Source organism: Myotis brandtii, unplaced genomic scaffold (assembly GCF_000412655.1).
Source record: "Myotis brandtii unplaced genomic scaffold, ASM41265v1 scaffold92, whole genome shotgun sequence".
Taxonomy (NCBI): domain Eukaryota; kingdom Metazoa; phylum Chordata; class Mammalia; order Chiroptera; family Vespertilionidae; genus Myotis; species Myotis brandtii.
Window position 1 is genome coordinate 793,540 of NW_005371791.1, and position 24,565 is coordinate 818,104.

General features: G+C 35.3%; 1 protein-coding gene across 1 annotated transcript in view; it reads right to left on the bottom strand.

Moving 5' to 3' along the window:
• DACH1 (dachshund family transcription factor 1) overlaps positions 1–24,558 on the bottom strand; it is a 441,589-nt gene extending 417,031 nt beyond the window's left edge. The window contains exon 1 of the mRNA XM_014532878.1: positions 24,118–24,558. Within this exon, the coding sequence (XP_014388364.1) occupies positions 24,118–24,398 (281 nt within the window). The 5' untranslated portion in view covers positions 24,399–24,558. The remainder of the gene's footprint in view (positions 1–24,117) is intronic.
• Positions 24,559–24,565: the final 7 nt, after the last annotated feature.

Below are 24,565 nucleotides of genomic sequence, written 5' to 3' on the forward strand. Positions count from 1 at the left end.
AACACAATAAAGGTATTTCTCAGAGTCGCAGTCATGACTCAGCAACCTAGGAAACCTGCTCCCTGCGAGTCTCTATCTTTGACTTCCATTTCACTTTGAATAATTCATAATGGGAAGATAATATTTCACCTCTGTGAATTAAGAATATTTTTCTTGGAAAAATTGATATGTGGTTTTCAAAAAGTTCTTTGAAACTAGAAGACACTAAAGCAGTGTTTTTAACATAGAGAAATTATTAAAACTTTATGAAATCTTTCTGGAAATCCCATTTACAACTTTATGGCCACAACCCACAGCTCTAAACTCTCTCCTCAAAATTTCTTCAAAATCTCTGGCTCCTTCATAGAGTAACTGTCAAATCTTTCTGGAAATCCCGTTTATGATTTTATGGCCACAACCCACAGCTCTAACTCTCTCCTCAAAATTTCTTCAAAATCTCTGGCTCCTGTCCTGATTTTTCTTTGAATCCCAAATATGTGTTTCTGACATCCGTTGCATCTGGAACTCAAAGCCTTCAAAATGGAATTACTTATATTCACTGGACTTTCTCCCTGTGGTCTTAGGACTGACAACAGTGCTCATGAAACACTACAAAGTTACTCTCAGCTCACTCCCCCACCCCACCCCAAACTGTAAGTTAATTTCTCCTCTGTTTTGTTTTATTGCTTGTGTCACTCAATACCCATTACTGCTGCCTTAAACTAAAGTCTTAGTTATTTCAAATTGGATTAATAAAGTCTCTATTTAAAATGTTAGTAATTCACCCTCAAGAGGGTCACAATTACCTATTCAAAACACAAATCCAATCATATCATTGCTCCAATTAAGAATCTTCCAATAGAAAAATATTTTCCAGTGATTTTTTTCATCATCTACCATGTTATGTTCAAATTCCTTAATCATGTCACATAGGGTTCTTTTTGGGCTTGCCATTGTCTATATTTGCAGCTCATTCTCTCACCCCTGCTTAATAGATACATCCCAAACCCCAGCCAGGCCAACCTCGAATCCCAGGAAAATAGCATGGGCCTTTAAAAAAATTATCATCTTGGGCATTTGCACATATATGTCTGCTTATTTAGTTGTAATTTCAGAACCCTTAAAATCATTAACTTGCTAAAACTACAAAATTAGGATAAAAAAAACAATGAAAGATGCAAAAGGCAAAATAAAAGGTGAAGTAAATGATAAAATGAAAACAGAGCAAGGGAATAAAACGTAAAAAGAACACAGTAAAGTTCTAAAGGCCACACCACTATCTGAACAGATAAATTTAATTTTAATTTTTTTCATGTGCATGTCTTTAAGCTTGGATTTCAAGAGAGATATGATTTATGGACTTGAAGGAAGACTTTATTGCTTTTCTTTGTCTTAAAATGATAAAGAGCACGTGTAAAATTGTTTTACACACCCAAAGATGTATTGCACAGTATGTTTTAGAAGCCTATAAGGGTAATTTTCATAAGGAAGGTCTTCATTTGTCAGATAGCCATAATATTTTCTAAAACCCAAAATATGTGAATGGCATGAAACCACCACAAGATTTTAGCTAGAAAAAGTTGTAAATATTGAACCATTTATTTATTTATTTGTTGTCTTCTAAACTTGCCTTTTATGTATATTTTCCTCCCAGATTTCTGACAGCATTAATAGAATAACTTAATATTCACATGTATGGTACAGCGACTCAAAATAGAAAGTTAAAAGCATAACTCTCCTGGTTTGCTACTGAGGAAGCAATTCCTTATTTAATTTTATCTCTAGCAAAACGCAAAAGTTTAAGCTCTTGGTCAGCACCAGGGTCTGCTCATTCTCCTTAGTCCAGGGGAAGGACAGTTGAATAGAAACACTTCTCACCATGAACAAGCTGTGAAATGTAGCTGAAAAGTAAATTGAGTCACAGCTGCCAGCCTGAAGTCTGCTTTTGATGGTGCTTGTCTCATTGAAACAAACACATCTGTTTGTGACATTAGAGCCAAACAGGTATTGCTGCTGAGTAGGACTGAATGGTCTAGGAATAGGGAAACAATATACAGCTTTCTACGGCCACTGTAGACTGGGGCCAGGACACTGGGCACCATGACGGACTGTCAGTACTACTTTTTGACTTCTCTTTCCCAAATGTGACCTGGAGAACAGGGAAATGGCAAAGGACATGGACTGAATTCCTACTAACCTCTACGTAGTTTGTGATTTCAACATCATTTAACTTTAATTTTTCAATCTCCTGCCCTTAAATCCTCCGTTTGTTGGTTAGGTGTTAGCCTCTTGACTGTCAAGTGAGAAAACTGACGCTCAAGTGGGTTTGTGCATCTCTCTTTAGGGTAAGAGTCCAGGGCAGTAGTTAAATAGTAGTGGTACAGCGTAGGAGTTAGGAGTGTAGAATTTGGATTTGGGATCCCCAGGCTAACCTCCTCATGTATCACCTCTTGCCTTGGACGATGTGTTTAGCTTCTCTGTAACTCAGTATCCTCCTTTGTAAAATGGAAATGGAACTATTGTGAGGATTAAATCAGATTAGAAATATACTCAACATACTGCCTGATATACCATAAGCACACACACACAAATCACACCGATAGAAGAATAGGAAAGCTCATTCCATAGTGCACATTTTGTAATGGACACTGATAGCTGAGCAAAGTGAGGAGTGGAGGAATTGCAAGGAGAGTTTAAAATAAGATGGTAAAGAACTAAAGAATTATAGGGAAATGTTAGTGGAGATAAGAATAGAACAGAACAGCCCTGGCCGGTTTGGCTCAGTGGATAGAGCTTCGGCCTGCAGACTGAAGGGTCCCAGGTTCGATTCCGGTCAAGGGCATGCACCTTGGTTGCGGGCACATCCCCAGTAGGGAGTGTGCAGGAGGCAGCTGATGGATGTTTCTCTCTCATCGATGTTTCTAACTCTCTATCTCTCTCCCTTCTTCTCAGTAAAAAATCAATAAAATATATTTTTTAAAAAAGAATAGAACAGAACAAATAAAACAGGAGACAACTAAATACCTAATATCCAAATTAAAATTTTGAAATATTTCTCCTACAATTTACTTACCATGATTTATAACAAGCTGAAAAATGATTTCCCAAACAGAAGCTATCTATCTATATTCTCTGACTTGTTAAAGACTTCTGGGTGTCTTGGTAGAACAGCAAGGTCAGTGCTCATGTGAGACACAGCTCATTTAGAGGCATCTTAATTTTCAATAACGTTTCACAGTTAGTGGGCTAGGAGTGCTTCTATCATTCCAATATTGAAACCTCTACATTATGAAAGGCATGTGTGACTCCTTTTTAACTGCTCTATATTACCTGATAGTGATTTAAAGTAAAGCAATGATGCTTCTAGGACTCGATTCTATTTTTAAAAAAAAAAACAATACTCTAAATTCCAAATTTTTCACATGGCAATGAAATTCACATTTCCTCAAAAAGCTTTTCTTGGTTATTAGCCATATACAAGTGTAGGTAAAAGTTCAGTTCAAATATACTACGTACCAAAACCCAATTGCAGTGCTCTTTGGTCCAGTAGTATGCTGAAACCACGAAAATGCACATGGACCATGCATTGTGTGAAGGCCATTTAGAAAGATATGTTTATCGTGAAGGTTACAGTAAGCTCAGCCCATTGCTTAAACCTGGAACATTTATTTCTTACAAGCTCTTAAATGAGCACACTATTTGCAAAACAAGTCCAACTGTTGCCCTTGGGAAGTCATGAATGTAAAGAATCAAATTTCAATGGAGGAAAAAAGGACAATGCCAGATCTTCCAGACAGCGGTCCCCAGAGGAACTGAAATAGTGCTGTTCCCTTCAGTGCATCCTCATTTGTCCATGGAAGAGGCCCTCACCTGAATCCCAGCACTGAGCATCGCAAAGGAAGAAGTAATGTTCCGAGACTCCCAAGAGCATGAGAATTTAAACCTGAACGATTCTGGTGTACTTCAAATTATCATTCCAAAGTAGAAATACTGAGGTTTCCTTAAAAATGTACATCCCTTCACATAATATTGTTAGTTTGAAATGACACAGGTTGTGAGTAAATAGTTCCAACCCCCTGGCCAGGCGCCTAAGAGAGGCCATGGAAACGCGCTGCCATGAGCCCACTGATAGGCTCAATTATGAATCGGCATAAAACTTTAGTAATGCCAAGGCACATCCCACTTTTTCAACATGTAGATGTCATTCAGCGAACTGCCATTTAAAAAACAGAACTCACTGATACATATTATATAGAAACCCTCTACTTCTTTTCTTAATTAGTACGAAATGATACCCTTTAGTTTCTGATTTATACAAACTATCGCTTACCTAAGACTTTGATGAGACACTAAACATGAACAGAAAAGCAAAGAAATATTTAGCTCAACCACAGTTAACTTCTTACCTTAAATGAAGATGTCCTGGAACAAGAGTTCCATCGCTTTCCCCACATAATAATTACCTGGTGAAACAAACTTCGTTTCCCACACTTGATTAAAGTGAATAAACCCGAATGAAAAAAGAGACGCACCTACCCTACCAAGGAACTTGCACATCACAGAAATGTGCCGATCTGATAAACAACAAGTTCTTCCTATGGAGTATGAGGACGCCAAAATATCAAAGTACCGTTTCTGCTGTGAAAAAAGAAATTAGAAAGAAAAGATCTAAAGACATCAAAAAGAATGGCAAACTACCTGGTGGGTAATTGAGTGAGATAATGAAGCTTATTCCAAGAACATGTGAAGGAAAACAGATCCCACCCAGAACTTTCCAAGGCTACTTCCCAGAATAAAAACTAGGAAGTTTTTGTTACAAACTCTGCCTATAGAAGGCTTTATCTACTCTACAAATAATGTTTAAAATCCAGTTATACACCCATATAAATGGTTTTCAAGCTTTTAAAAATAACATTTTTTTATTAATTAAGAATGCTAACTTCTCAGTAATAGGAGTGGCTTACTCTGACAATACTATTCAGGTGGAACTGTAAAACAGGCATGGAAGGTAAATTAGATTCTAAGAGAAGGCAGGAATTCCAATAGATTATAACACTTATAAATGACTTTCTTCCCAACAATAAACATTGATCTAAAGATATGAATGTTTAATAAAGTAACACTGCAATTATTTCAAATTTTATCTTATGAGCAAAAATTCGACCTTAGCTGTATGGTTTATTGTGTGGTAAGAGTTCCTTCAACAATGATAAATTTAAGTTTTTTTAAAAATACACTGAGACAAGATTTAAGGAATAAAAAAGGCAGTGAGAGAATATACTTTTGTACTTGGAGGGACATACAATTAGGCTGCTATCACGGAATTAAAGAGCCAATAAAAATTAATCTACAGAGCTAATGGATATAAAATTTAATGCCACTTCTGTATTTCCTATAAAGAAATAACTTACAATTAGCTTGCTCTATATCTTTTATGTAAAAATGTTTCTAAAAATCTTAGAACTATAACTATTATTGAAGTTTTCCCATAAAACTACTAAATTGCTATAGACACAGAATGCACAAATACATCTTATATATTTTAAGACATTTGTATTATTATTTCCAAGCAATTAATAATCTTCAATTCCCTTCAGTTGCCATGTACTAGCTGTGTAACTATGGGCAAGTTAATTAACTGCTGTGATTCTCAGTGCCCTTATCTTCTTTAAAAACAGGTAGACCCTACCTCTTATGAATATTATAGGGAGTTAAAGATATAACATTTGAAGATACTTAACTCTAGCTAATAAAAATCACTAATATTAGTAGCTATAATTCTTATTATCATTGGTGATGTTTTTAACTGCAAATGTATGTACTATTATTTTTGTTCTGTCTACTCAATTAAAAATCTTAGGTTCTTCAAAAATTATATATTTGGTGGCCTTTCATAATTAATTGGATAGATAAACCTTAATAATAATTGAAATAGACATAAAATCTCAATCTTACAAAATTATAGGTGCATGAACATCCACAAAGTTTAAATATTAAACTACTACAAAAACATAGGATACATTCAGGAATTAAAGACAGCTTATATTATACTTAAGCACTAATATCAAATGTACTTTTATTTCTACATAAAATCTAAAACATGTATTTCTATTAATGTTTTAATTTCTTGGTCATAACCAAAATGCTCTTAAATTAAGAACCTCATAAGAATATTAATGTAATTCAACAATATGCAAATTGTTATGAATCAATTATACTTAAAATGAGTGCCTACTATGTGCCAAAAAGTACTTGATAGTTTTGGTTTTAATGAGAATAGATACAAGATAATACTCTATAATAATCTCGGGGAAGTAATATTAATCAACAGAAATTAAATTCATTCCAGTTTTAAAATTAATTGATGAGCTCAAAAAATAGCCAGACCATCTTCTATCAGCAAGCATCTCGATAGTTACAGTTAAAACTGTTAACAGCAGGTCATAGATATTTCAAAACTTCAGATACACAAAGGAAAATGCAACAAAGGAAATCCACCTGGATTTCCCCTCCTCTGGTGAATTTCAGACATGAGATGCATTTGTAGACAAATGCCAAAGAGAAAATCAATCAGATCCAATTTCAACAACCTACTAAATTTCACAATATAACAAGGGAGAAACAATGTGTGTTTCATAACTTACAAAAATGTCAAGACATTGTCATAAATCAACAGACAATGGCAGAACAATAGTATTCTGAAAGAGGGAACATTATATTATATTGATGAGTTCAAAAAATATTTGGCAGACAACAAATTTTATGTTAAGATGCTTGAATGCCTATCCTAAATTTATTTTCAAAACAGGAGACTACAGAAAATAATTATTTTGGGGATTTTGAGATACTTGGTAGGGAATATTTATAAATTATGTATTTAGTTTAAGAAGACCCTTAGAGACTTTACCAAAATAAAATGTTCTAGCCAACTTAAAAGGAAATCAAAGATTCAATACCTGATTTAAACTTCTATAAAATCTTCTGCTTTCATAGAGAATTGCATAGTAGTTACTATAGATATTTAATGACATTCTCCCCAAAATAAAATATTTCCTTTGCATATGCTATGGCTATATTTTGTCCTGTCTTGCTTTTTAAATATTTGATCATGTTAACCTGTTATTCATAATATTTATTAAATATAATACAAATAAAATTTTAATAAATATTATATTTATAAAAGTACATAATTTTACAGAAATTCACAAATACTTCTTTTAATTGTCATGATTTCAGTGTTATTTCTTTAGAAAGAAGACAAAAAAGTGATAGCAAGAACCATGTTATGTTTTTGTATGCTACTCTGGTAAAAGGAGTTTGAAAGCATAATTGAGCAAGACCATTTAAGATGTAGTTTCTTAGCAACTTTGAAGTATATAATTGTACACCTTAAACTTACATAATGTTATATGTAGATTATATCTCAATTTTTAAAAGTAATTGGGAATTCTAAACAGATAACAACTTTTGAAAAGGACCTTACCATTTCTGATGTGCTTTCAAATAACTATTATCACATTCCTATCCTCACAACCTTCTTTTTAAATAAATAGAAAAGTTATCTGTATTATCCCCATTTTACATTTGAGAATATGGAGGTTCCAATTGACTAATCCAACATCCCTCAGCTAGTAAGTAATATAGTCAAAACTAGAAATCAAATTTCCTGATTGTTCTCATGACTCCAAATCATCTAAAGATTAGCAAATCTCAAATCTACAGCCACCGTAGCAATGAAATACTTCTCATGGATAGTCATGCCAATTTCTTTTTTAAATAATGATATTTTTGTGAGAAACAATTCCCAAAAATTACACTTGTGGATAAAGATTTCAAAATTGAGTTTTCGTATATGTATTGAGAATTAAATTTTCTTGCTAACCTAACAATAGTGATTCAGAGAAGACAAAAATATATCGGTTGACTCAACACAGTCACAACTGCTTTACTCATCACAGCCATGCCTCTGAGATCTGAAAACATTCATTTCAACATCTGACAGCATATTAACAATCTCAATATTGTGGGCTCCTGTTCAGTTTGCTATGGGCAAGAGACCATGCCTTTCAACAAGCTGGTGGATCGATTGGTCTTCGGTAGAATCTTGGTTTAAGACTCTTCAAGGCACTGATTTATGCACAATTGATCTGATCAACCATGCAGTCAATGTGATTTATTAGCTAAGATGGCCAAAACCCTTTTCTCTCTCTCTCTCTTTTTTTTCACGCAGTAGTAATTTACCTCATTAGAGGAGGAATCATTATAGGAAGCTACTGAGAAATAAGAAGATGAACCTTCTGACCTGACTCCTTATTTCCCCCTGTCTATGGATGTACCAAACAGGAATAGCCAGACACTAAGACTAGAGGTGCTATGCACACATGTGGAAGCCAGTGCACTCACACTGTGGCTAGAGATGGATGGGGTAGGTTAAAGGGGATTTTACTATTCCTTCACTCTGAAACATTTCCAGACAGTAAGATCGCTCATTTAGTTTCTAGCACATATATTTTTTCTTTATTTAACCACAGTAAGACGAATGACTTGTATTACTTTGTAATTATGGTGTTTAAACATACGAACAACAATGTGTATAACAAGAGTTGGCAACCTACAGTGTATAAATGGATGCATGTGCTCACACTTACACTCCCAATGTTACAAAAGATCCAGTTCTGAACACCCTAAACATACTCACATATGGGCAAACACTTGTACTTTCTATACTATCGGGGGAAATATCTATAGCATTTATATAGTATAAGCACTCCTTTCTTATTTTTAAGGTCTATCTTTCAGCCAGGTTCTTTATCCTAAGTTTCTACTGTCAATTAACTCCTTAAAATGCCTTAATAGTTAAGGGAAGAAATGTAGCAGGCTAAGGTCTGGTCAATCCATGCAATAGTTCTACTTTAGAATATTCACTCAATACCTCCTCTTCTTTCCATTTAATCTGCTCCTGAGAGCTCAAAGCCAGGAACCTTAAATCTAATGGTCTCAGCCATACATTTCCCCTTGACTTTATAGAAATTCCACACTTCTCAGTAACTTCAGGGAATGCTGCCTGCTAATTGCTACCCCCCCCTCCCTTCCTTATCCTTCGGCCACTTCCCTGCCTGCACCCCACCCACACTATGGAGGCAATAAATGAGTATGCAATATTCTACAACTAAAGATTTGACAAGCGCACATTAGAATGATTATGCGTACAAAAATGTTGAGGGGTAGCGCATTATTTCACTCTACATGTGCTATATAAATTATGAATAGCTTTGATTAAAAGTCCAGATTAATTAAGCCCAGTTATGTAATTTCTGTTCAGAAGTATACTGCGAGCTATACCTTTGATTTACTCTGAAAAATGATTCCTTTACAATATGCTGAATGAATACACAATTTTTAAGCTGAGCATTATTTCAGTAAGACAAGCCTTAAAATATAACAAAGAACAAGATAATCTGCAAAATATATGAATGTTTTTATAACTCTCCCAGGAGGCACAGCACCACCTGTCCTTATTACTAAATCAGCAGTGTCAAACCGCCAACAAGTTTAACGACTGAACTGGTTCAAAAGAAATACAATGTGTGTTTACTTGTATATTTACAAGTGAATGTATTGCTGTGATGTGTGTGTTTGTATATTTGTAATAACATATTTAAAACAAGGAACCTTTACTGAAAAGATCTTAGCTGAAAATTTTGCAGTGTAAGAACCATATCAACAAGGAAAAATAAAATCTGGGATCTAGAGCTCTTATTCTTATGAGATTTTTGCTGTTAACTAAACTTTGTATTTAATCTTCCCTATTAATGCAAGTAGCTTCTTCTGATTTATATTTTTGCTTCAAAACTTTGGCTGAATTAGTATTTTGATAATTACCTGTTAAGAAAGTTAAAACTCAGTGTTTATAGTACATTTTAAAATTTAAGTTATAACTTATATTACATTTGGTACAATATACTAGTAGAATTAATAAAATTAAGTTTATTTATATGTAAATCTAATTTTCCAAATAAAACTTTGCCTATATTATTAATAGCTTAAAAGAATCTTTCCTTTTAGTTAATTGTATTTTCTTTGCACCAGTTTTATAAATAGAACGAGACACTCCAGGGAAAATATTGAGCTGGTAGTTAGTGGTTTTTGGGTTGTTGAAATCATTCACTTTTTGGACTTGTGAACCACAAAGCCCCCACAGCTTAGCAAATCCCAGCATGGCACATGCCCTGTCATGTCTTATTGCTTTAACATAGTCCTCACATTCTAGCCTCCCAATGCCGCTAAATGGCTCAATGTTGAAGAGTATAGCAACTACTTACATCATAATATGTGGAATACAATCCTGCCAGTAAGCACATGCTGTTACTCTTTAAAGAATACACATTTATCTTCACTTGGGACCACTGGGGATGCATATTTTAGTTTGAGACCCAAAATGTTCTTAGAATGTTGTCTCATGTAATTTTGTCCTAAAAAGAATATATAGTCTAGCAAAACTCCCAGTGGGCTTTTGCATTGGTTTAAACAGTGAGTGTACAACGTGTAGTTAAACTACACATGTACATGGCCAGAGTGCCAATGAGTATGTTTCACCAGACATTCCTGGAAGCTGTCTGGCCAATAGGAGTGGTTTGAAATGGTTCCCTAATCACTGTTGAAACCACTGATAGTACTGTCTGTCCACACTATGACAGACAAAAGCTGAAACGTATTAAACATAGCAATCCATCATCCTGCAGATGGAAAGCAGGAGCCAGGGAGTTCAGAGGCAGTGACTACCCGCTGCTTAACAAAGGCTGGAGTCCTGACAGTTCAGTCCCTTCCTAGCTCCTCACCACCACCCCTCCATCTAAGATGAATGAGTGTAATCAGTGAGGGAGAAAGCCTGCTGAGGACCTAAAACTCAAACATTGTTACATTTAAAGTGCTGCTTTTTTTTTCCTAATCAAAATTGTTGCTTAAACAGTTTTCTCCAAATATAAGGAGGTGGGCATTTGAGTAAATGAATGAATGAATAAATGAATGCACTGCAGATTCAAGAAGCAGATTCTTTTTAAAATACTGCATTGCTATGGCATTAAGTTTGGAGAGCTAGCTTTGAAATAAAGCTATAATACTAACTCTGAGGAAGTTTTTTCTTTTAAGTCAATTAAGGGTAAGTTTACATTGTTTGAAGCAACTTAATAGTGATGTTCTTTTGAATGCCCAGGGGATTATTATTTCTAAATAAGCACCAAATAGAAATGAAATGCTATTTGCTAAAGTTCAATTCATTTTGCATACTTGTTTCTAATAAGGACATATGAGTCACAAAATAGCCAAAGGGAGGGAAAACCCCTCAACTGCTAACAGCACATTAACAAAGTCTAGAAAGGAAAGACACTTTTCTTTGGGTTGCAGCCTTGTCATTTCCAATTTTCTGCTCTTTGGACATGCTTGTATTCAAATTCTGGAACATCCATTCAGCATATCAATCCTAATTAGACAATCTGGGTCTGGAAAGGATGAGAGCTGGGTCATTTGCATAATTTAATCATAAATACTCAGTGATACATATTTCCAAATGCATTTGTACAATTATCTTTTCATCCTTGGGGCAATGGTATTAATATGATTAGGCAATATTTCTGGAAGAAAACAGACAAGTATGCACTCTTTTTAACTGCAGCTTAGGGCGATATGAAAAATTAATTAATTTCTGAGGAAAATCAATTTCTCTACGTGACCACATTAGACACTGCTAAACCAAGACTCAGAAACCTCTCTCAATCACTACATTTTATCAGGCCCTTCTAAATTCTGATTAGTATGTGAACTATTCAATAGAAAAACTAGCAGTGTATCCAAAAGCATCTTAAATTTTGAAGAGATCTTTCTGTCTACTTTTCATTTCGGATATGCCACCCTGCTTTACTTTAATGCATTGTTATTTAACCAGTCAATGAGAAGCCTGTGCCTTTGGTGTGAACTCATCTTGAGTGATCTTTTATTAATGTACATTAACCAATTTCAAGGACAATAGGATAAGGTTACTTTTAAAATGCTTTCTCAAGAAATGCATTTATATTCATCTAAAATAATCTTAGTTCACACTAGACTGTTTATGAAAAAATTAGATAAGCCAACTTGCCCCAAAGAGTACCACTGTTATAAGAAAAACATTGTAACATACTTAGTAGAGATATAAGAACCCAGGTGGCTAATCTGATTTTTTTAAATGAGATTTGGCTTTGTATGTTGGTTAGTACAAAAGATAGTAGTCATATTTGTGAGTTTCAATGCACTATTCTATTCTTTTCAATCAAATGGAAAAGTAGAAATTACTGCATGCAAATATTCAATATTCATTTAATTTGCATAAAGGTGCTTGAACAATTTTTTTACTCTAACAAGCTCATTTTTCATGCGTTTTGTCTTTCATCCTAATCTAGCATCTGTCATTCCTTTTTGAAGTTATTATCGGCCCAATTCCCTCTTGGACATGGTTGCTGGGTGACCGGTATCTTAGCACCCACTTTGACAGGAACAGATGTGAATCTGATCAAGAGATTTCCCAAGAGTACCTGAAATCACAAACAACTTTTGTGAAAAACAAACAGCATCCCTGTCATGGGCCCTTATTTAACCCACACCCCAAAAGAAAGAGTAAAGCTATTTTCTCCATTTTCATTTTATTTCCTGAACCTGAAATAAAATACTTTAAGAAAAATAAATTATATTTTCACACTGTTGAATTTGGGAGATTAGTTTAATACCAACAGCTCAAAAATCTAGTTTGTTTTCTTTTGGCTCAATGTTTACAGGTAAATCTCATAATAAAGTGTATCTATTTCATGCACAATTTCACTAGACTTGCTACAAAAAAAAAGAGGATTATTATGAGGATAATTTAGATTATAAAGATATTTAAGAAGACTAAATTTAGTTTAGTGTCTGAAGGCTTCCTTTGTTAAATAATGTAGAATTCTGTGCAATGTTAAGGGTCATTCTACTTATAAAATTATCTAAAATATAAAAGTTCTATTTCTTCTTTCATGCATTTTAGAGCAAGATGTTTTAAGGTGATTTTTTCAGTTCATGTGGTATACCATCAATCATTATTAGAAATAGAGCTGCAAAGTGTCACCAGAAGACAAAAGAGGTCATAGAAACTTCATGTTATCACCATCACAAAAGTCAAAATAGGTTGCCTTTCCTGCACTAGTCTTTTTAAGAACAGCATTATGTGGTTGAGTCATGTGACCTAACTCTTTCCCTTCCTCCATCACAGTCAGAGAAAATGAAGAGCAATAGCCATTTAGATCACCATGAAACTAGTTGAGGCAAACTTGCAAATTAAGTGAAATACTTAAACAAATATTGGTGTTTTATAAATATGGCATCAAAGTGATTGTAGGACACATCCAAATAATTTAAATAATAACTTCATTCAACTAATAAGTGTCAAAGCAAGGTAGAAAATGTCAATGCTTTTTTTTTTTTACTCCAATAATTGATTTATTATAACCATTTTATTAGGAATTTTAATGTTTGTTATTTCTAGGGAAATAACCAGTTATCCAAATGGTTTCATCCATGTTAAGTGAAAAATGAAGTGAAAAGTCTTTGAAATTCTTTCTAATTTTAAATTGGGAAAAGAACTTGCTAACCTCGATTCCAAAATTCAAGTATGGAATTATTTAACCATCATAATTTTTTTTAAATGTATTTTTATTGATTTCAGAGAGGAAGGGAGAGAGAGAGATAGAAACATCATTGATTGGTTGCCTCCTGTATGCCCCCTACTGGGGATGAAGCCCACAAACTGGGCATGTGCTCTGACCGGGAATTGAACCATGACTTCCTGGTTCCTAGGTCAATGCTCAACCACTGAGCCACACCGGCCAGGCTAACCATCTTAATTTTAACAGCATATATTTGAGTGGGGGTGTATACGCATGAGTGTTGCTTTATCCTTTGTGAAGTGTTTTTGTATATGTAAGATTGAAAGCAAGTCATTGTATACGGAAAAGTAGGTTCTGTAATTTAATGGTGGTCTTTTAATACCTTCAGTTGTAAACAAAAAGATATTATAACCCTACCCATTTATATTTATTCACTCATGTATAAATATGATATGGCATTTTGACATTCCAGAAATTAACCACACTAATACATACATTAATTCCTCTTTATTGTGAAGATATGATTAACTTCAGTTTTCCAACTTAGGCCAGTCCACATAACTAAAGTGAATCCAACTAAAATAAAAATGGCTTTTGTGTATCCAATTTATCAATGACCACCTTCATTTGTTACTATTAGCAGCAAAAAAGGAACATTCTAAAACCCTTTCAGGTGGTCTACCTAAAAATAAAGTGAGAAATATAACCATTTAAAATGTTGAAAGAAAAGAAAAATTAAATATGTTCACATAAAAATCCTTATTCTGAAATGTTATCACAGGAACAATACCTCAAAAAAAAGTTTCTTTCCACATTTGGGCTGATTTTTCAGGGGAGAGAACTTAATTTTTAAAAGTACAAATTCAATGTTTTCATGTGCAATTACACAAATATATGTTTAAACTCCTTTCCTCTAGGATGCAGATTTAAAAGGTGAGGTATTTTGTTTTTTAAAAGTGACATCTTAATGACATCTGGAAACCTGAAGAGCTACAAAATTTTGATGGCACTTTGGTTTAACCGTAAAATGTCATTCATGAATAATACATTTTTTTAATTTCTTAAGAATATCTACTTGCAAAATTTGGTAGCCAAACAGGTGTTAACAGAAAGAAACATCAAATTTGACCCAGAAGTTTCCAATATTAACGTTTGAATTGGGATCAGTTCATTCCTTTCCCAAGGGGTAACTTGTATAAATGTAATTCTATGGTTTCATAAAAGCAGGTCAAGTTTCTATCCCTGGGGGTCTTTTGGCAATTTGAAGCATGGAAGCACTCTTCCCGGCTACAAGTTCAAATCTGCATGGACTGTCAATGGTGTGAAGAAAAAAATCAGTGAACAGCAGACATATATTCGTCTTTGATTATAATGCGCACTTGTCAGAGGGTTCTTAGAGCGTCAGAATAAAGGTGTCAGAGCTCACAAGCCATAATATGGTTTGAAACCATTGTTAGTCACTTGTATTTTTTCCTTTTAAAATATGTGCATAGCAGATGATGCAAAAAGTAATGTGAAATATGCTTGTTTTTACTAGATATATAAATGCAAAGATGAACTTCCTACCAAAAATATTTTACATTAAATATATATGGTATTTTCTATTCTACATGCTTTAAATGAGCTTTGAAACTTTTCAGTAATTACTGTTTCATAAGCTTCTTTCTACTTTGAAAAAAAAATGCACACATGCCTGTACTTTTACCAATGATGTAATGACTTGACAAATGCCATGAAATGATTGAGAAAGTAATTGATTTCAATTTAACTGGACCTCTACCAGGTGTTTTCAAAGACAATTACAGTCCACTACAAGAAGTGGTAATACACATCTCCTTATGTAGACCTGCAGATTAACCCATTGACCTCATTCCTAGCTCATCTCATTGATGGCGAAGCTTTTAGAAGAGCAATCATTTTTTTTAGGTTATGAAATTGTTTTCCTATCATTTATCCACTGATTTTAAAAGATATGCTTGCTCTAAAGTGCAAGCAGCAATGAAATAAACCACTAACAGAAATGGAGCAATGACATATAGCACATTAAATGTCATTCAATAATGTACAGCTTTTAGTACCTGATAGTTTAATATCTATTTCACACAAATAAAATAATTTTCAGATATAAGTATTTTTCATAGAGAATTAAATGTATATTTTAGTTATTGTAAAAAATAAAGGTCTAGGAAAATGTTGAAATGTTTACGTCACTGTCCTATTAACCTTATAACATTGTATATTATAATTACATTTTATGATATTTAAGTATAAATTACTTCTTTTACCATAAAATTAATTTTAAATATATTTAAATAGAACCTGATTTCTGTGTTATTGTATATTTCAATGAATTACAGAAAGCAAATTTAAAGTCAATTTTATTGGTAAGTTATTTTCCCACAGCTAGCCCTAAGACCTACAAACCTCGTGAGTGTGAGAATATGTGTGCGTGTCTGTGTGCGTGTGAGTGTGTGTGTATACATATGCATATATACATATATAGAGGCTTTTCTAACAAAGATATAATTATTTAAGCATACATACATAGAGTGCAAATGGACTAAAATCAATATAAACAAAAATAGCCACCACAAAAATATCTAAAATACTGATATTTTACACTTGGTGCACACACAAGAACACCCATCCTAGTATAAAAAGTGTGACAATTATAACTGCTGCAAGTTATTAAGTTAAACTCCAGAGGCACTATTAAACTAAAAACTGACTAAAGAAATAAGTACCATTTCCAAGAATTAAGCTAAAAAAACTGTATTTTAAATATAAATAGGAATTATTACTATTGAATATATCAATATATTTCAGCAGAGCTGTGAGAGGTTCAAATATTTGCTATACCTTCAGAGATTTGCTTGGTTCATAACTAAACAAAATGTCTCTGAGATGTAAGGCTATGAATAGGCAGCAATTCACTGTTGCTATTAATAAAATTCCATAATATAATCAGTTTAAGATCTTAACAACTTAATTCACCTGTTTGATACGTGAATATAATAAACCATTTGTTAATTAACATATTCTAGGGCTTTTTTATTACCTTTACTTAAGAAATAACTAGTATTCCTTAAACTGAATAAGCAGGTATTCACTATAAGTGCTACTAAATGTTTCCATAAAATAATTCCTTTCCAGCTAGTACTCTTTCTTTTCCCTTGAAGAAAAGTCCCATTTTCCTGTTGTGACTGATAGGATAGTCTGATTATTTAGAAACATTTGATACCATACAAATTTAAAGATGTTACACTATCACTTTTCAATATTTTGTTTACCTCTTCATTTATTTTAAGGAAAGGAAAACATTCCTCAATTCTTCAATGTTATTAATCCAAAGTATTTGATCTATTTTGTTGCCTACTTAAATATTGCTTTGTGAAAATCATGCTTCAAAAGCATATCCAATTTTGTGTCAAACATGTACACTACGTTCAAAATCCACTGCAAGATTATTATATGTCTGCTTATAGTTAAATTAAATTTATATTCTTCAAATCACAGTAATTAATTTTGACTTCCCCCATTACATACTCAATGCATCCCAGATATTGTGCTAATCTTATTTAATAATATGTTTTATATGCTTCAGTTAAGCTCTTTTTGTTTTTTAATTATTACTCTCTAAAACTTTTTTTTAAAACAATGGGCTATTCAGTGTGTTGCTGTGCTGCATTGTTTTAGACACTTCAATAAACTTATAAGAACAAAATGTAAGAGCATTTAAATAATGACATAGTGAGTTTTCCAGTTTAGTAAGTTATCTTTGACAACTTTCACTCAAGTCACGTACATTAAAATGTGCAAAAGAATCCCAGCTTGATATCCTGGATCAAATCCAACCTAATTTGACTCAGAAAAGCAACAGTGCCACACCTTTAACAAAATTCAGTCCTTGGCCATTTCAATATCCAACTTAGAAAAATCTATGTATGAATTGTTTAATGGATAAATTAGAATCCTGTTATCATATAATCCAAATCAGAATACACAAGAAATATAAAGTGCACTTGGTTTAAGTTTCCTGAATGTGGATTAAGTGGTGATACGGGTCGTTTTCTATATGTGATTATATTATATGTTATATGACATTTATCTGCTATTTTATTCCACTAATTTTAGTTCCATCATTAATTTGGGGGAAAAAATGAGCTTTCATTGATTGCCTAATTGACTAATTTATACCAGATAGAAAAGTCCGTTCATAGTCATTTGCACATTTAAATATAAAGTGAATCATGAATAAGAAATAGTAGACACAGTCTTAAAAGTCTCAAAACCTCTCAAAGTAAACAAGTGCATCAACATGAAGTGACCCATAATTAATCTAATAGTAACTGGTTATTAGGCCAAATATAAACATTCTACCTTTAGTGTTCTTGTTTTACAAAGAAATGACTTGGTAAACTAACTACACTATTCTAATAAAAGTGTTTTCTCTACTGTGACATATACTAAAAAGCAAATAGCAGCAATTAAAAGTTATTTTAAACGACAGCTATGTAGCAAAAACCTACTTTTCACTGGAATTTGAGCACAAGCTAGGCTCACAGAGCCTCTGATATTCCTGAGATGTATCTATGCAAATCAGAGCCTTTGATATTACACTTATCTGAACTCTAGAGGTGGGCTTTTAATGCAAGATTTTCTTTATTAAAAATAAATTATCTACCATTACAAATATAATGGAAAAGAGGCTCTTAATGAACTGAAAGCCTGAAATGTAAATATACTTGTATTGTCAGCTAAAATTTTTATGCTGCAGCATTTAGACAAGGATGTATATGTATGTATTAATGTGTGTGTGTATATATATATATATATATATATATAACCAATCACAATGCAGATGGCACATTTGACACTTGCTAAGGTCATTCTATTCTTGTAACAGTTCACACATAAAATAATAAATTTTATCTTAATTACATACTAAAATACCTAAAACTTAATATCAAATTTTTACATTTCCTGTCATTCAAAGGTACATAACTTGATATAACTTGTTTGTGTGTGAACAATCTAAAAATGAAATCCTTGAGAGATAAAATTTAGACAACATTTAACTTTTTTAGAGAACCACCTAACAAACGCCTTAAAATCAAAATGTTTAGTGAAATCTGTTAGACTTACCTGTACCTATTTAGAAGGCACACTTCAAATGAATTTCTTCAGGCAAAGATTCAAAGTGACAGTTTACAACCTGTGAGAGTTTCATTTCTTACATTCCTTACTATATTTTGTTATACCTGTGTTCTATGTTTCTAATACAATGCAACTTAAATTATTATTTCATTTGATTAACAAAGGCAACTCTGAAACAACTTCGTAGAATAATTTGAAAAGATAAAATAATACTACTTGATAGTTAAAACGCAAATTCTTACTAAAATAACAACTACTTAGTTCCACACTAAGCTAATTTACAAATGCTACTAACATTTCGAAAACAAAACATCAAATGAAAACAATAAAGCATATTATGTTTTCCTATGCGGGTGAATCACACATGGTAAATCAGCAAAGAGAAGAGTGATTTATGCTCAAATCCAGCCAAGACTTTAATCAATATTGGATGTCACATCTCAGGAGGTTGGGGGAGGTAGTGAGGCAAAAAGAGAGTGGCTAATATTGGCCTCAATAGTTTATATGCAACTTCTGTGAAGTGTAGTACATTAAACAAAAAATAACAGCAGATTTGGACTTAAAAAATGAAGAGTTAAAATTGTGTATTAAATGCAAATACAAAAAAATATGTAGTGGAATTCTTTAAAAAAGCTTGTCATATAGTTTATTCTACAAAAATATTTGAAGCTTCACAAAATAAATTATCATAGGTGCAAATTACAGTGTGTCTCAGAGCATTAGCTAATAATCTGTGGAGTTCAAAAGTAAACCATCTTCTATGTTCACTTTTCATAATAATAACTATAATATTACTGGAGATTAACTCCAAGAAAAACAACAGTTTTGAAAGACATTATCCAAATAACTCAAGAATTTGTATTCTGTAATATAATTTGACTGAACAATGTAAATCCTAAGTTATAACATTCTTAGATTTTATTTATATACTAGTTATTAAATTATAATTTACTAACATTTTTTATGTATACATAAATAAGTGGTGGAACCAAACAAACTTTTATGTTTAGGCCTCAGTCTTCTAATTATGCCATATTCTTTTTGAAATGTTATAAAAAGAAACATTAGGCTTTATAGGAGCCATTAATCAACTGTAATACAAAAACTTCAAAAGCACAGTCTCTCTTCATTTGAAGTAATTTTTAAATTTATCTGTGCCAAGTAATATAATTATCTGTTAGAAGTAAATCTGTATTTGTGTTGAAACTTTCTATGTGAATGCATAAGTTTATAAGTGCATGGCATTGAAAAGTATGCAACGGGGTAAGTGTTAAATATAGACTGGTTCCATGTGCCATCTTTATTAAAACTACTGATTAAAAAAATAGAGCCAAGAATTAGAAAGCATTTTATACTTCTTATATTAAAATTGCATCCATATATTACTACTTAACTAAAAAAGACTTGCAAAGTCTTTGGATTTGCAGTCTATGAATGGTATTAACTTTTAAGACAAAAGAATACTGTTTGTGAATATATGTTATATGCATATAAAATATCTGATAAAACTAACTGGGATCTATTCAAGTTTAAAACTCTACAAATCTAGGGCTACATAGTACCAAAATCACAATCTGGTTTGAAAGATCCTGAGACAAAATCATCTTCTGGCGATACTAAAAAAATAAAATAGCTATTTTAGATAAAATAAAGAAGATTCACTTCTGAAAACCTGAAGTCACAGAAAATTTGCATCCTAACCCAAAACTATAAATAAGAGACTGACTTCTACAGAGACATGACCATGTACATAATTTCTTTTTTTGCTGTTGTTTAATGCTTACCAATTAATTAAGTGACCTCTGTTGCAACAGTCAAGTTCATGCAACTAGTGTTTAGTTTAAAAATAATAATTGAAGGAAGCTGATCAAGGTCGGACTTGGTCCTCTGACAACTTTTAAACATATTTCCTTCTATTTTCTTTCATGTTTTGAGACCCTTACTACTGGCTTTACTATCAAGCAGGTGATAGTCTCTGTTTCATCTCCTTGTGGTAATGACAGAAGGCTCCAACATTTATTCTAGTTTTCATAGACAGCGTACTGATGCAATAGCCCCAAGCAAATTAAACCCATCCTAAGGTTTGTTACTAACTTACTGAGCCACTTTGCATAAGTTTTTGAACCTTTTTTTTCTTTAACATAATTTTGGTTCCTCAGATTCCCTGGTATATGAATGCTATCAAGACACATAATTAGATAATGTTCTATAAAAAGCTGAAAGTGCTAAAATTTAATGTTTTTTATACACTATGCATATACTGTTTTATAGAGTTTGATTTTTTGTACAATTTCTCTTATCCTCTGCATAAATTATTCTTTTAGTTTCTTAAGTAGCCAGAGAAAGAAACCAGAATGAAAGAAATCAATATATTTAAGTGAATGAAAAAAGATCTTAATCGCAAAGGCATAAACTGGACTTGAATGAAAAAAAAGTAATTTTAGTTTTTAAAATTCAAGATGCCAAATATTTTAGGTATTACTTTTAAAGTTAAGAAATAAGACAATAGCACTTATCGTGTAAAATAATAATGCATTACACTATAAACAGTATATTTTGGTGAAAGAGAGTTCAATGATAAGTTTTCTTTTTCCTTAGTCATTGGCAGGGTTAGGAAAACCTAGGTAGATATCTGCAATTACACATCTTCGAAGGTTAACGGGTTTCAGCAACTACTGTAGTTGATAAAAGATCAAAATGCAATAGTAACTCCACAAACTTACCAGGTATCATTTAAAAATAACCTGAAAGAGAGTTTTAGAGTAACATATTGAATTGAAAGACCAGGTGATTGAAATATATTAGAGTATTAATAATATATTTTTGAAGGGATAAACAGTTCTCCTGGAGTTAACTTATCTTGGCTCTAAAAGTCCAGGGAGCAATTTTTAACCTCAGAAAGAAAAAAAAAAACCCACTAAGAAATGTTGCCAATAACTTTAAGAATATTCCCCATTCATGTGGAGAGGACTTCAGTTTCAAAGTCTAAGCAAAAATTTCAGAAACACACACACACAACGACAAGGGAATAACTGTAAGAGGTGTAACACTACCTGCTTTACATTGATTATAACACTGCAGTCATTGAAGGAAGTTTTCTCTAGCAATTTTTTTGTGTTATGTGAAATGGCCATTAATTATCTAGTACAGTGCATGCTGTAAGAAACACAAAGAGGGATTCCAGAGCACAGTGATTCGATTACTAAAGAGAAAAACAGTAGGCGCTTCACAGTTTACTGGATAGAATAGACAATTTTATAACAATCATATCTTAACTGGCTTCAAATTTCAGCTAGCATTCTGTATAACAACTCCGGAACAATTTTCTGCCCTGATTCTAATAGTTGTAACAAAGGATTTTGGGCAAATGTGTTATCTTCTGTACGTCCAAGGACTCCAATTATCTCCGTAAATGACGTTTAGTGATCAAGGTTCCCCCTCAATCTTTACTGCCACCTGTCCATACTCTTGGACACGCGCACGTCAGTAAACACGCGCGCGCGCTCTGAGCATTCGCCCCAAAATAGTTGAAATAAAGGTTCAAAAACACAGACACACATCCATCCCCCCCCCCCCCCCCCCCCCCTAAAAAATTAAAAAAAAAATAATGGTCAATGAACTCGAAAAGCTTCTGGCTAGGTTAGGATGGGACGTTTGTTGAGTCGGAGTTGATCTTTTTTGTCTCACAGCCTTCAGCCTTCGGGGCACTAGCCAGGAGTCTTCTTTTTCTACCAAGAAAGAGTTCGCTTTTCCACCTCGGTTTCGTGCTGGTCGCGTCCTACCCCTCTCTCCTTCCCACCTCAGTTTCCCGAGTCCTACTAGGGGCACACACCCTAAAAGAGTAAAGCTCTGTTCCTTCTCCCGGTCTTTAAACTTATTGGGAGGACATGGAAGCCTCCGCGCAGGTTCTGCGCGGAGTTCTCACGCTCCCGCTTCTGGTCTCCAACTTTCCCTACTCGCTTTCTCCTGACAACTGAACTTTCCGCTCCGCAGCGAACCGTGGGGACAAAGAGAACTGTGAACGCGGGCGAAATGGCCATTTCTACCCCGAAACTGACAAGTTACCCCACTCCCGCCCCCTCTGGGTAGATCCTCCCCCAGTGAGCGTTCATTAGCATAAAACTGGTCTGGCCCGGCTCCCGGTCCTCTGGCCTCCAGGATTCGCGCGCTTTGCTGGGGTGGGGAAGCCACCACTCAGGCTCCAGTACAGGGATCCAAAGAGCATCCCAGCGCAAAGCCTGCACCTGCTCATTCGTGAGCTACTAACCTTAAATTTAAGAGAAGGAAGAGAAGACAGAGAAGAAGACAGAGAAGAGAAGAGAAGAGAAGAGAAGAGAAGAGAAAAAGAAAAGAAAAGAAAAGAAAAGAAAAGAGAAACGAGAAGAAAAGCAAAGAAAGGGCAGTTTGTTGAGAAAGAGAGAGTGAGCGAGGGAGAGAGTGAGAGCTGTAGTCTTCCTTGCCCACGTCTCCAGTTCAGCTTCCCAGAGTCACAGGCACCCGATCACGTCCCCTTACAGAAGAAAACCTGCCGGCCCCCTTGCATCTGCCCCGGGGCAAACGTATTATCTGCTTTGCACACGCACACGCACACGCTCACACGCGGACACTCGCACACATGCGCGCACACACAGACCCCTCCCCTCGGCAGGCTTCCCTTCAGGGTTTGGGGCTAAACTCGCAGCGGGTCCCCCGGGATTGCCCGGGGCCCATGGCCTCTGCGGTCCTTCCCCTCCCGACCTCCAAGTGGCCCACTCCCGAGACGACCTTTCCGGCCCCTCACCCAAAGCTTGTCCTCCTGCTTCCCGAACCCTGCCTGGCAGGGTCACGACCTCCCCCGCCCCCCGGACACCACTCGGTGCCGCAGACAAGCCCCGCTGGTGTCCCTGGGCTCCCGGTGGAGCCCTGGTCCGAGGGAGCGCACACCAGGGCAGCGCGCTGAACGGGGACCACAGACGCTGGGGCGGCCCGGGGAGGAACTGTGACTCCTGGAAAGGCACCGTCTTTCCCCCCTCCCCTCCCCTCCGCCCCCAGGCTTGGGGTTCCCGCGTACCCCAGCAGCCAAGTCCCTGTGGGCAGGCGGACAAGGGGCGGACCGGGCGGGAAGAACGAGATCTGGGCTGGGCGAGGTGGCAACTTCTCTGAGGGTCGGGAGCGGCCGGTCAGCCCCGAGGACAGGGCACGGAGGGCCGCACTCCCCGGGGCGCGGGGCTCGCGGGCGCGCGGAGCGAGCGGCATCTGGAAAGGAGCTGGGGCAGGGGAAGGAGGAGGGTGGGAAGGGACCCCGGGTGGCGGAGGCTCCCCCGCCCCCCTTTACCTGGCGTTGGTGCAGTCATTGTAGAGGGTCTCGAAGTCCTTCCTGGAGATGAGTTTGCAGCGGTTCACTCCGGGCTGGATGGCTCCCAGTCCCCTCAGGATGCGAACCTGCTCCACGTTGCACACCACCGGCGTGATCTCCAGCCGCTTCAGCTTGGTGTAGACCGTGTGCAAGCCCCCCACCAAGTGCTTCAGGAACAGGTCGAACGCCTGGGGCAGGCAGATCAGCTCGCAGCCCTCCACCGTGAACGAAGCCACTTTGGCCCCCCTCAGATCCACCATTTTGCACTCATTATTCTGGGGGGTGTTTTCCACTGGGGACGGGGTCGAGTACACGGGTTTCCCAGGGAGGGGGCCGCAGCTGCTGCTGCTACTACTGCTGCTGCTGCTGCTGCTGCTGCTACTGCTGCTACTGCTGCTGCTGCTGCTGCCGCCGCCGCTGCCGGTGC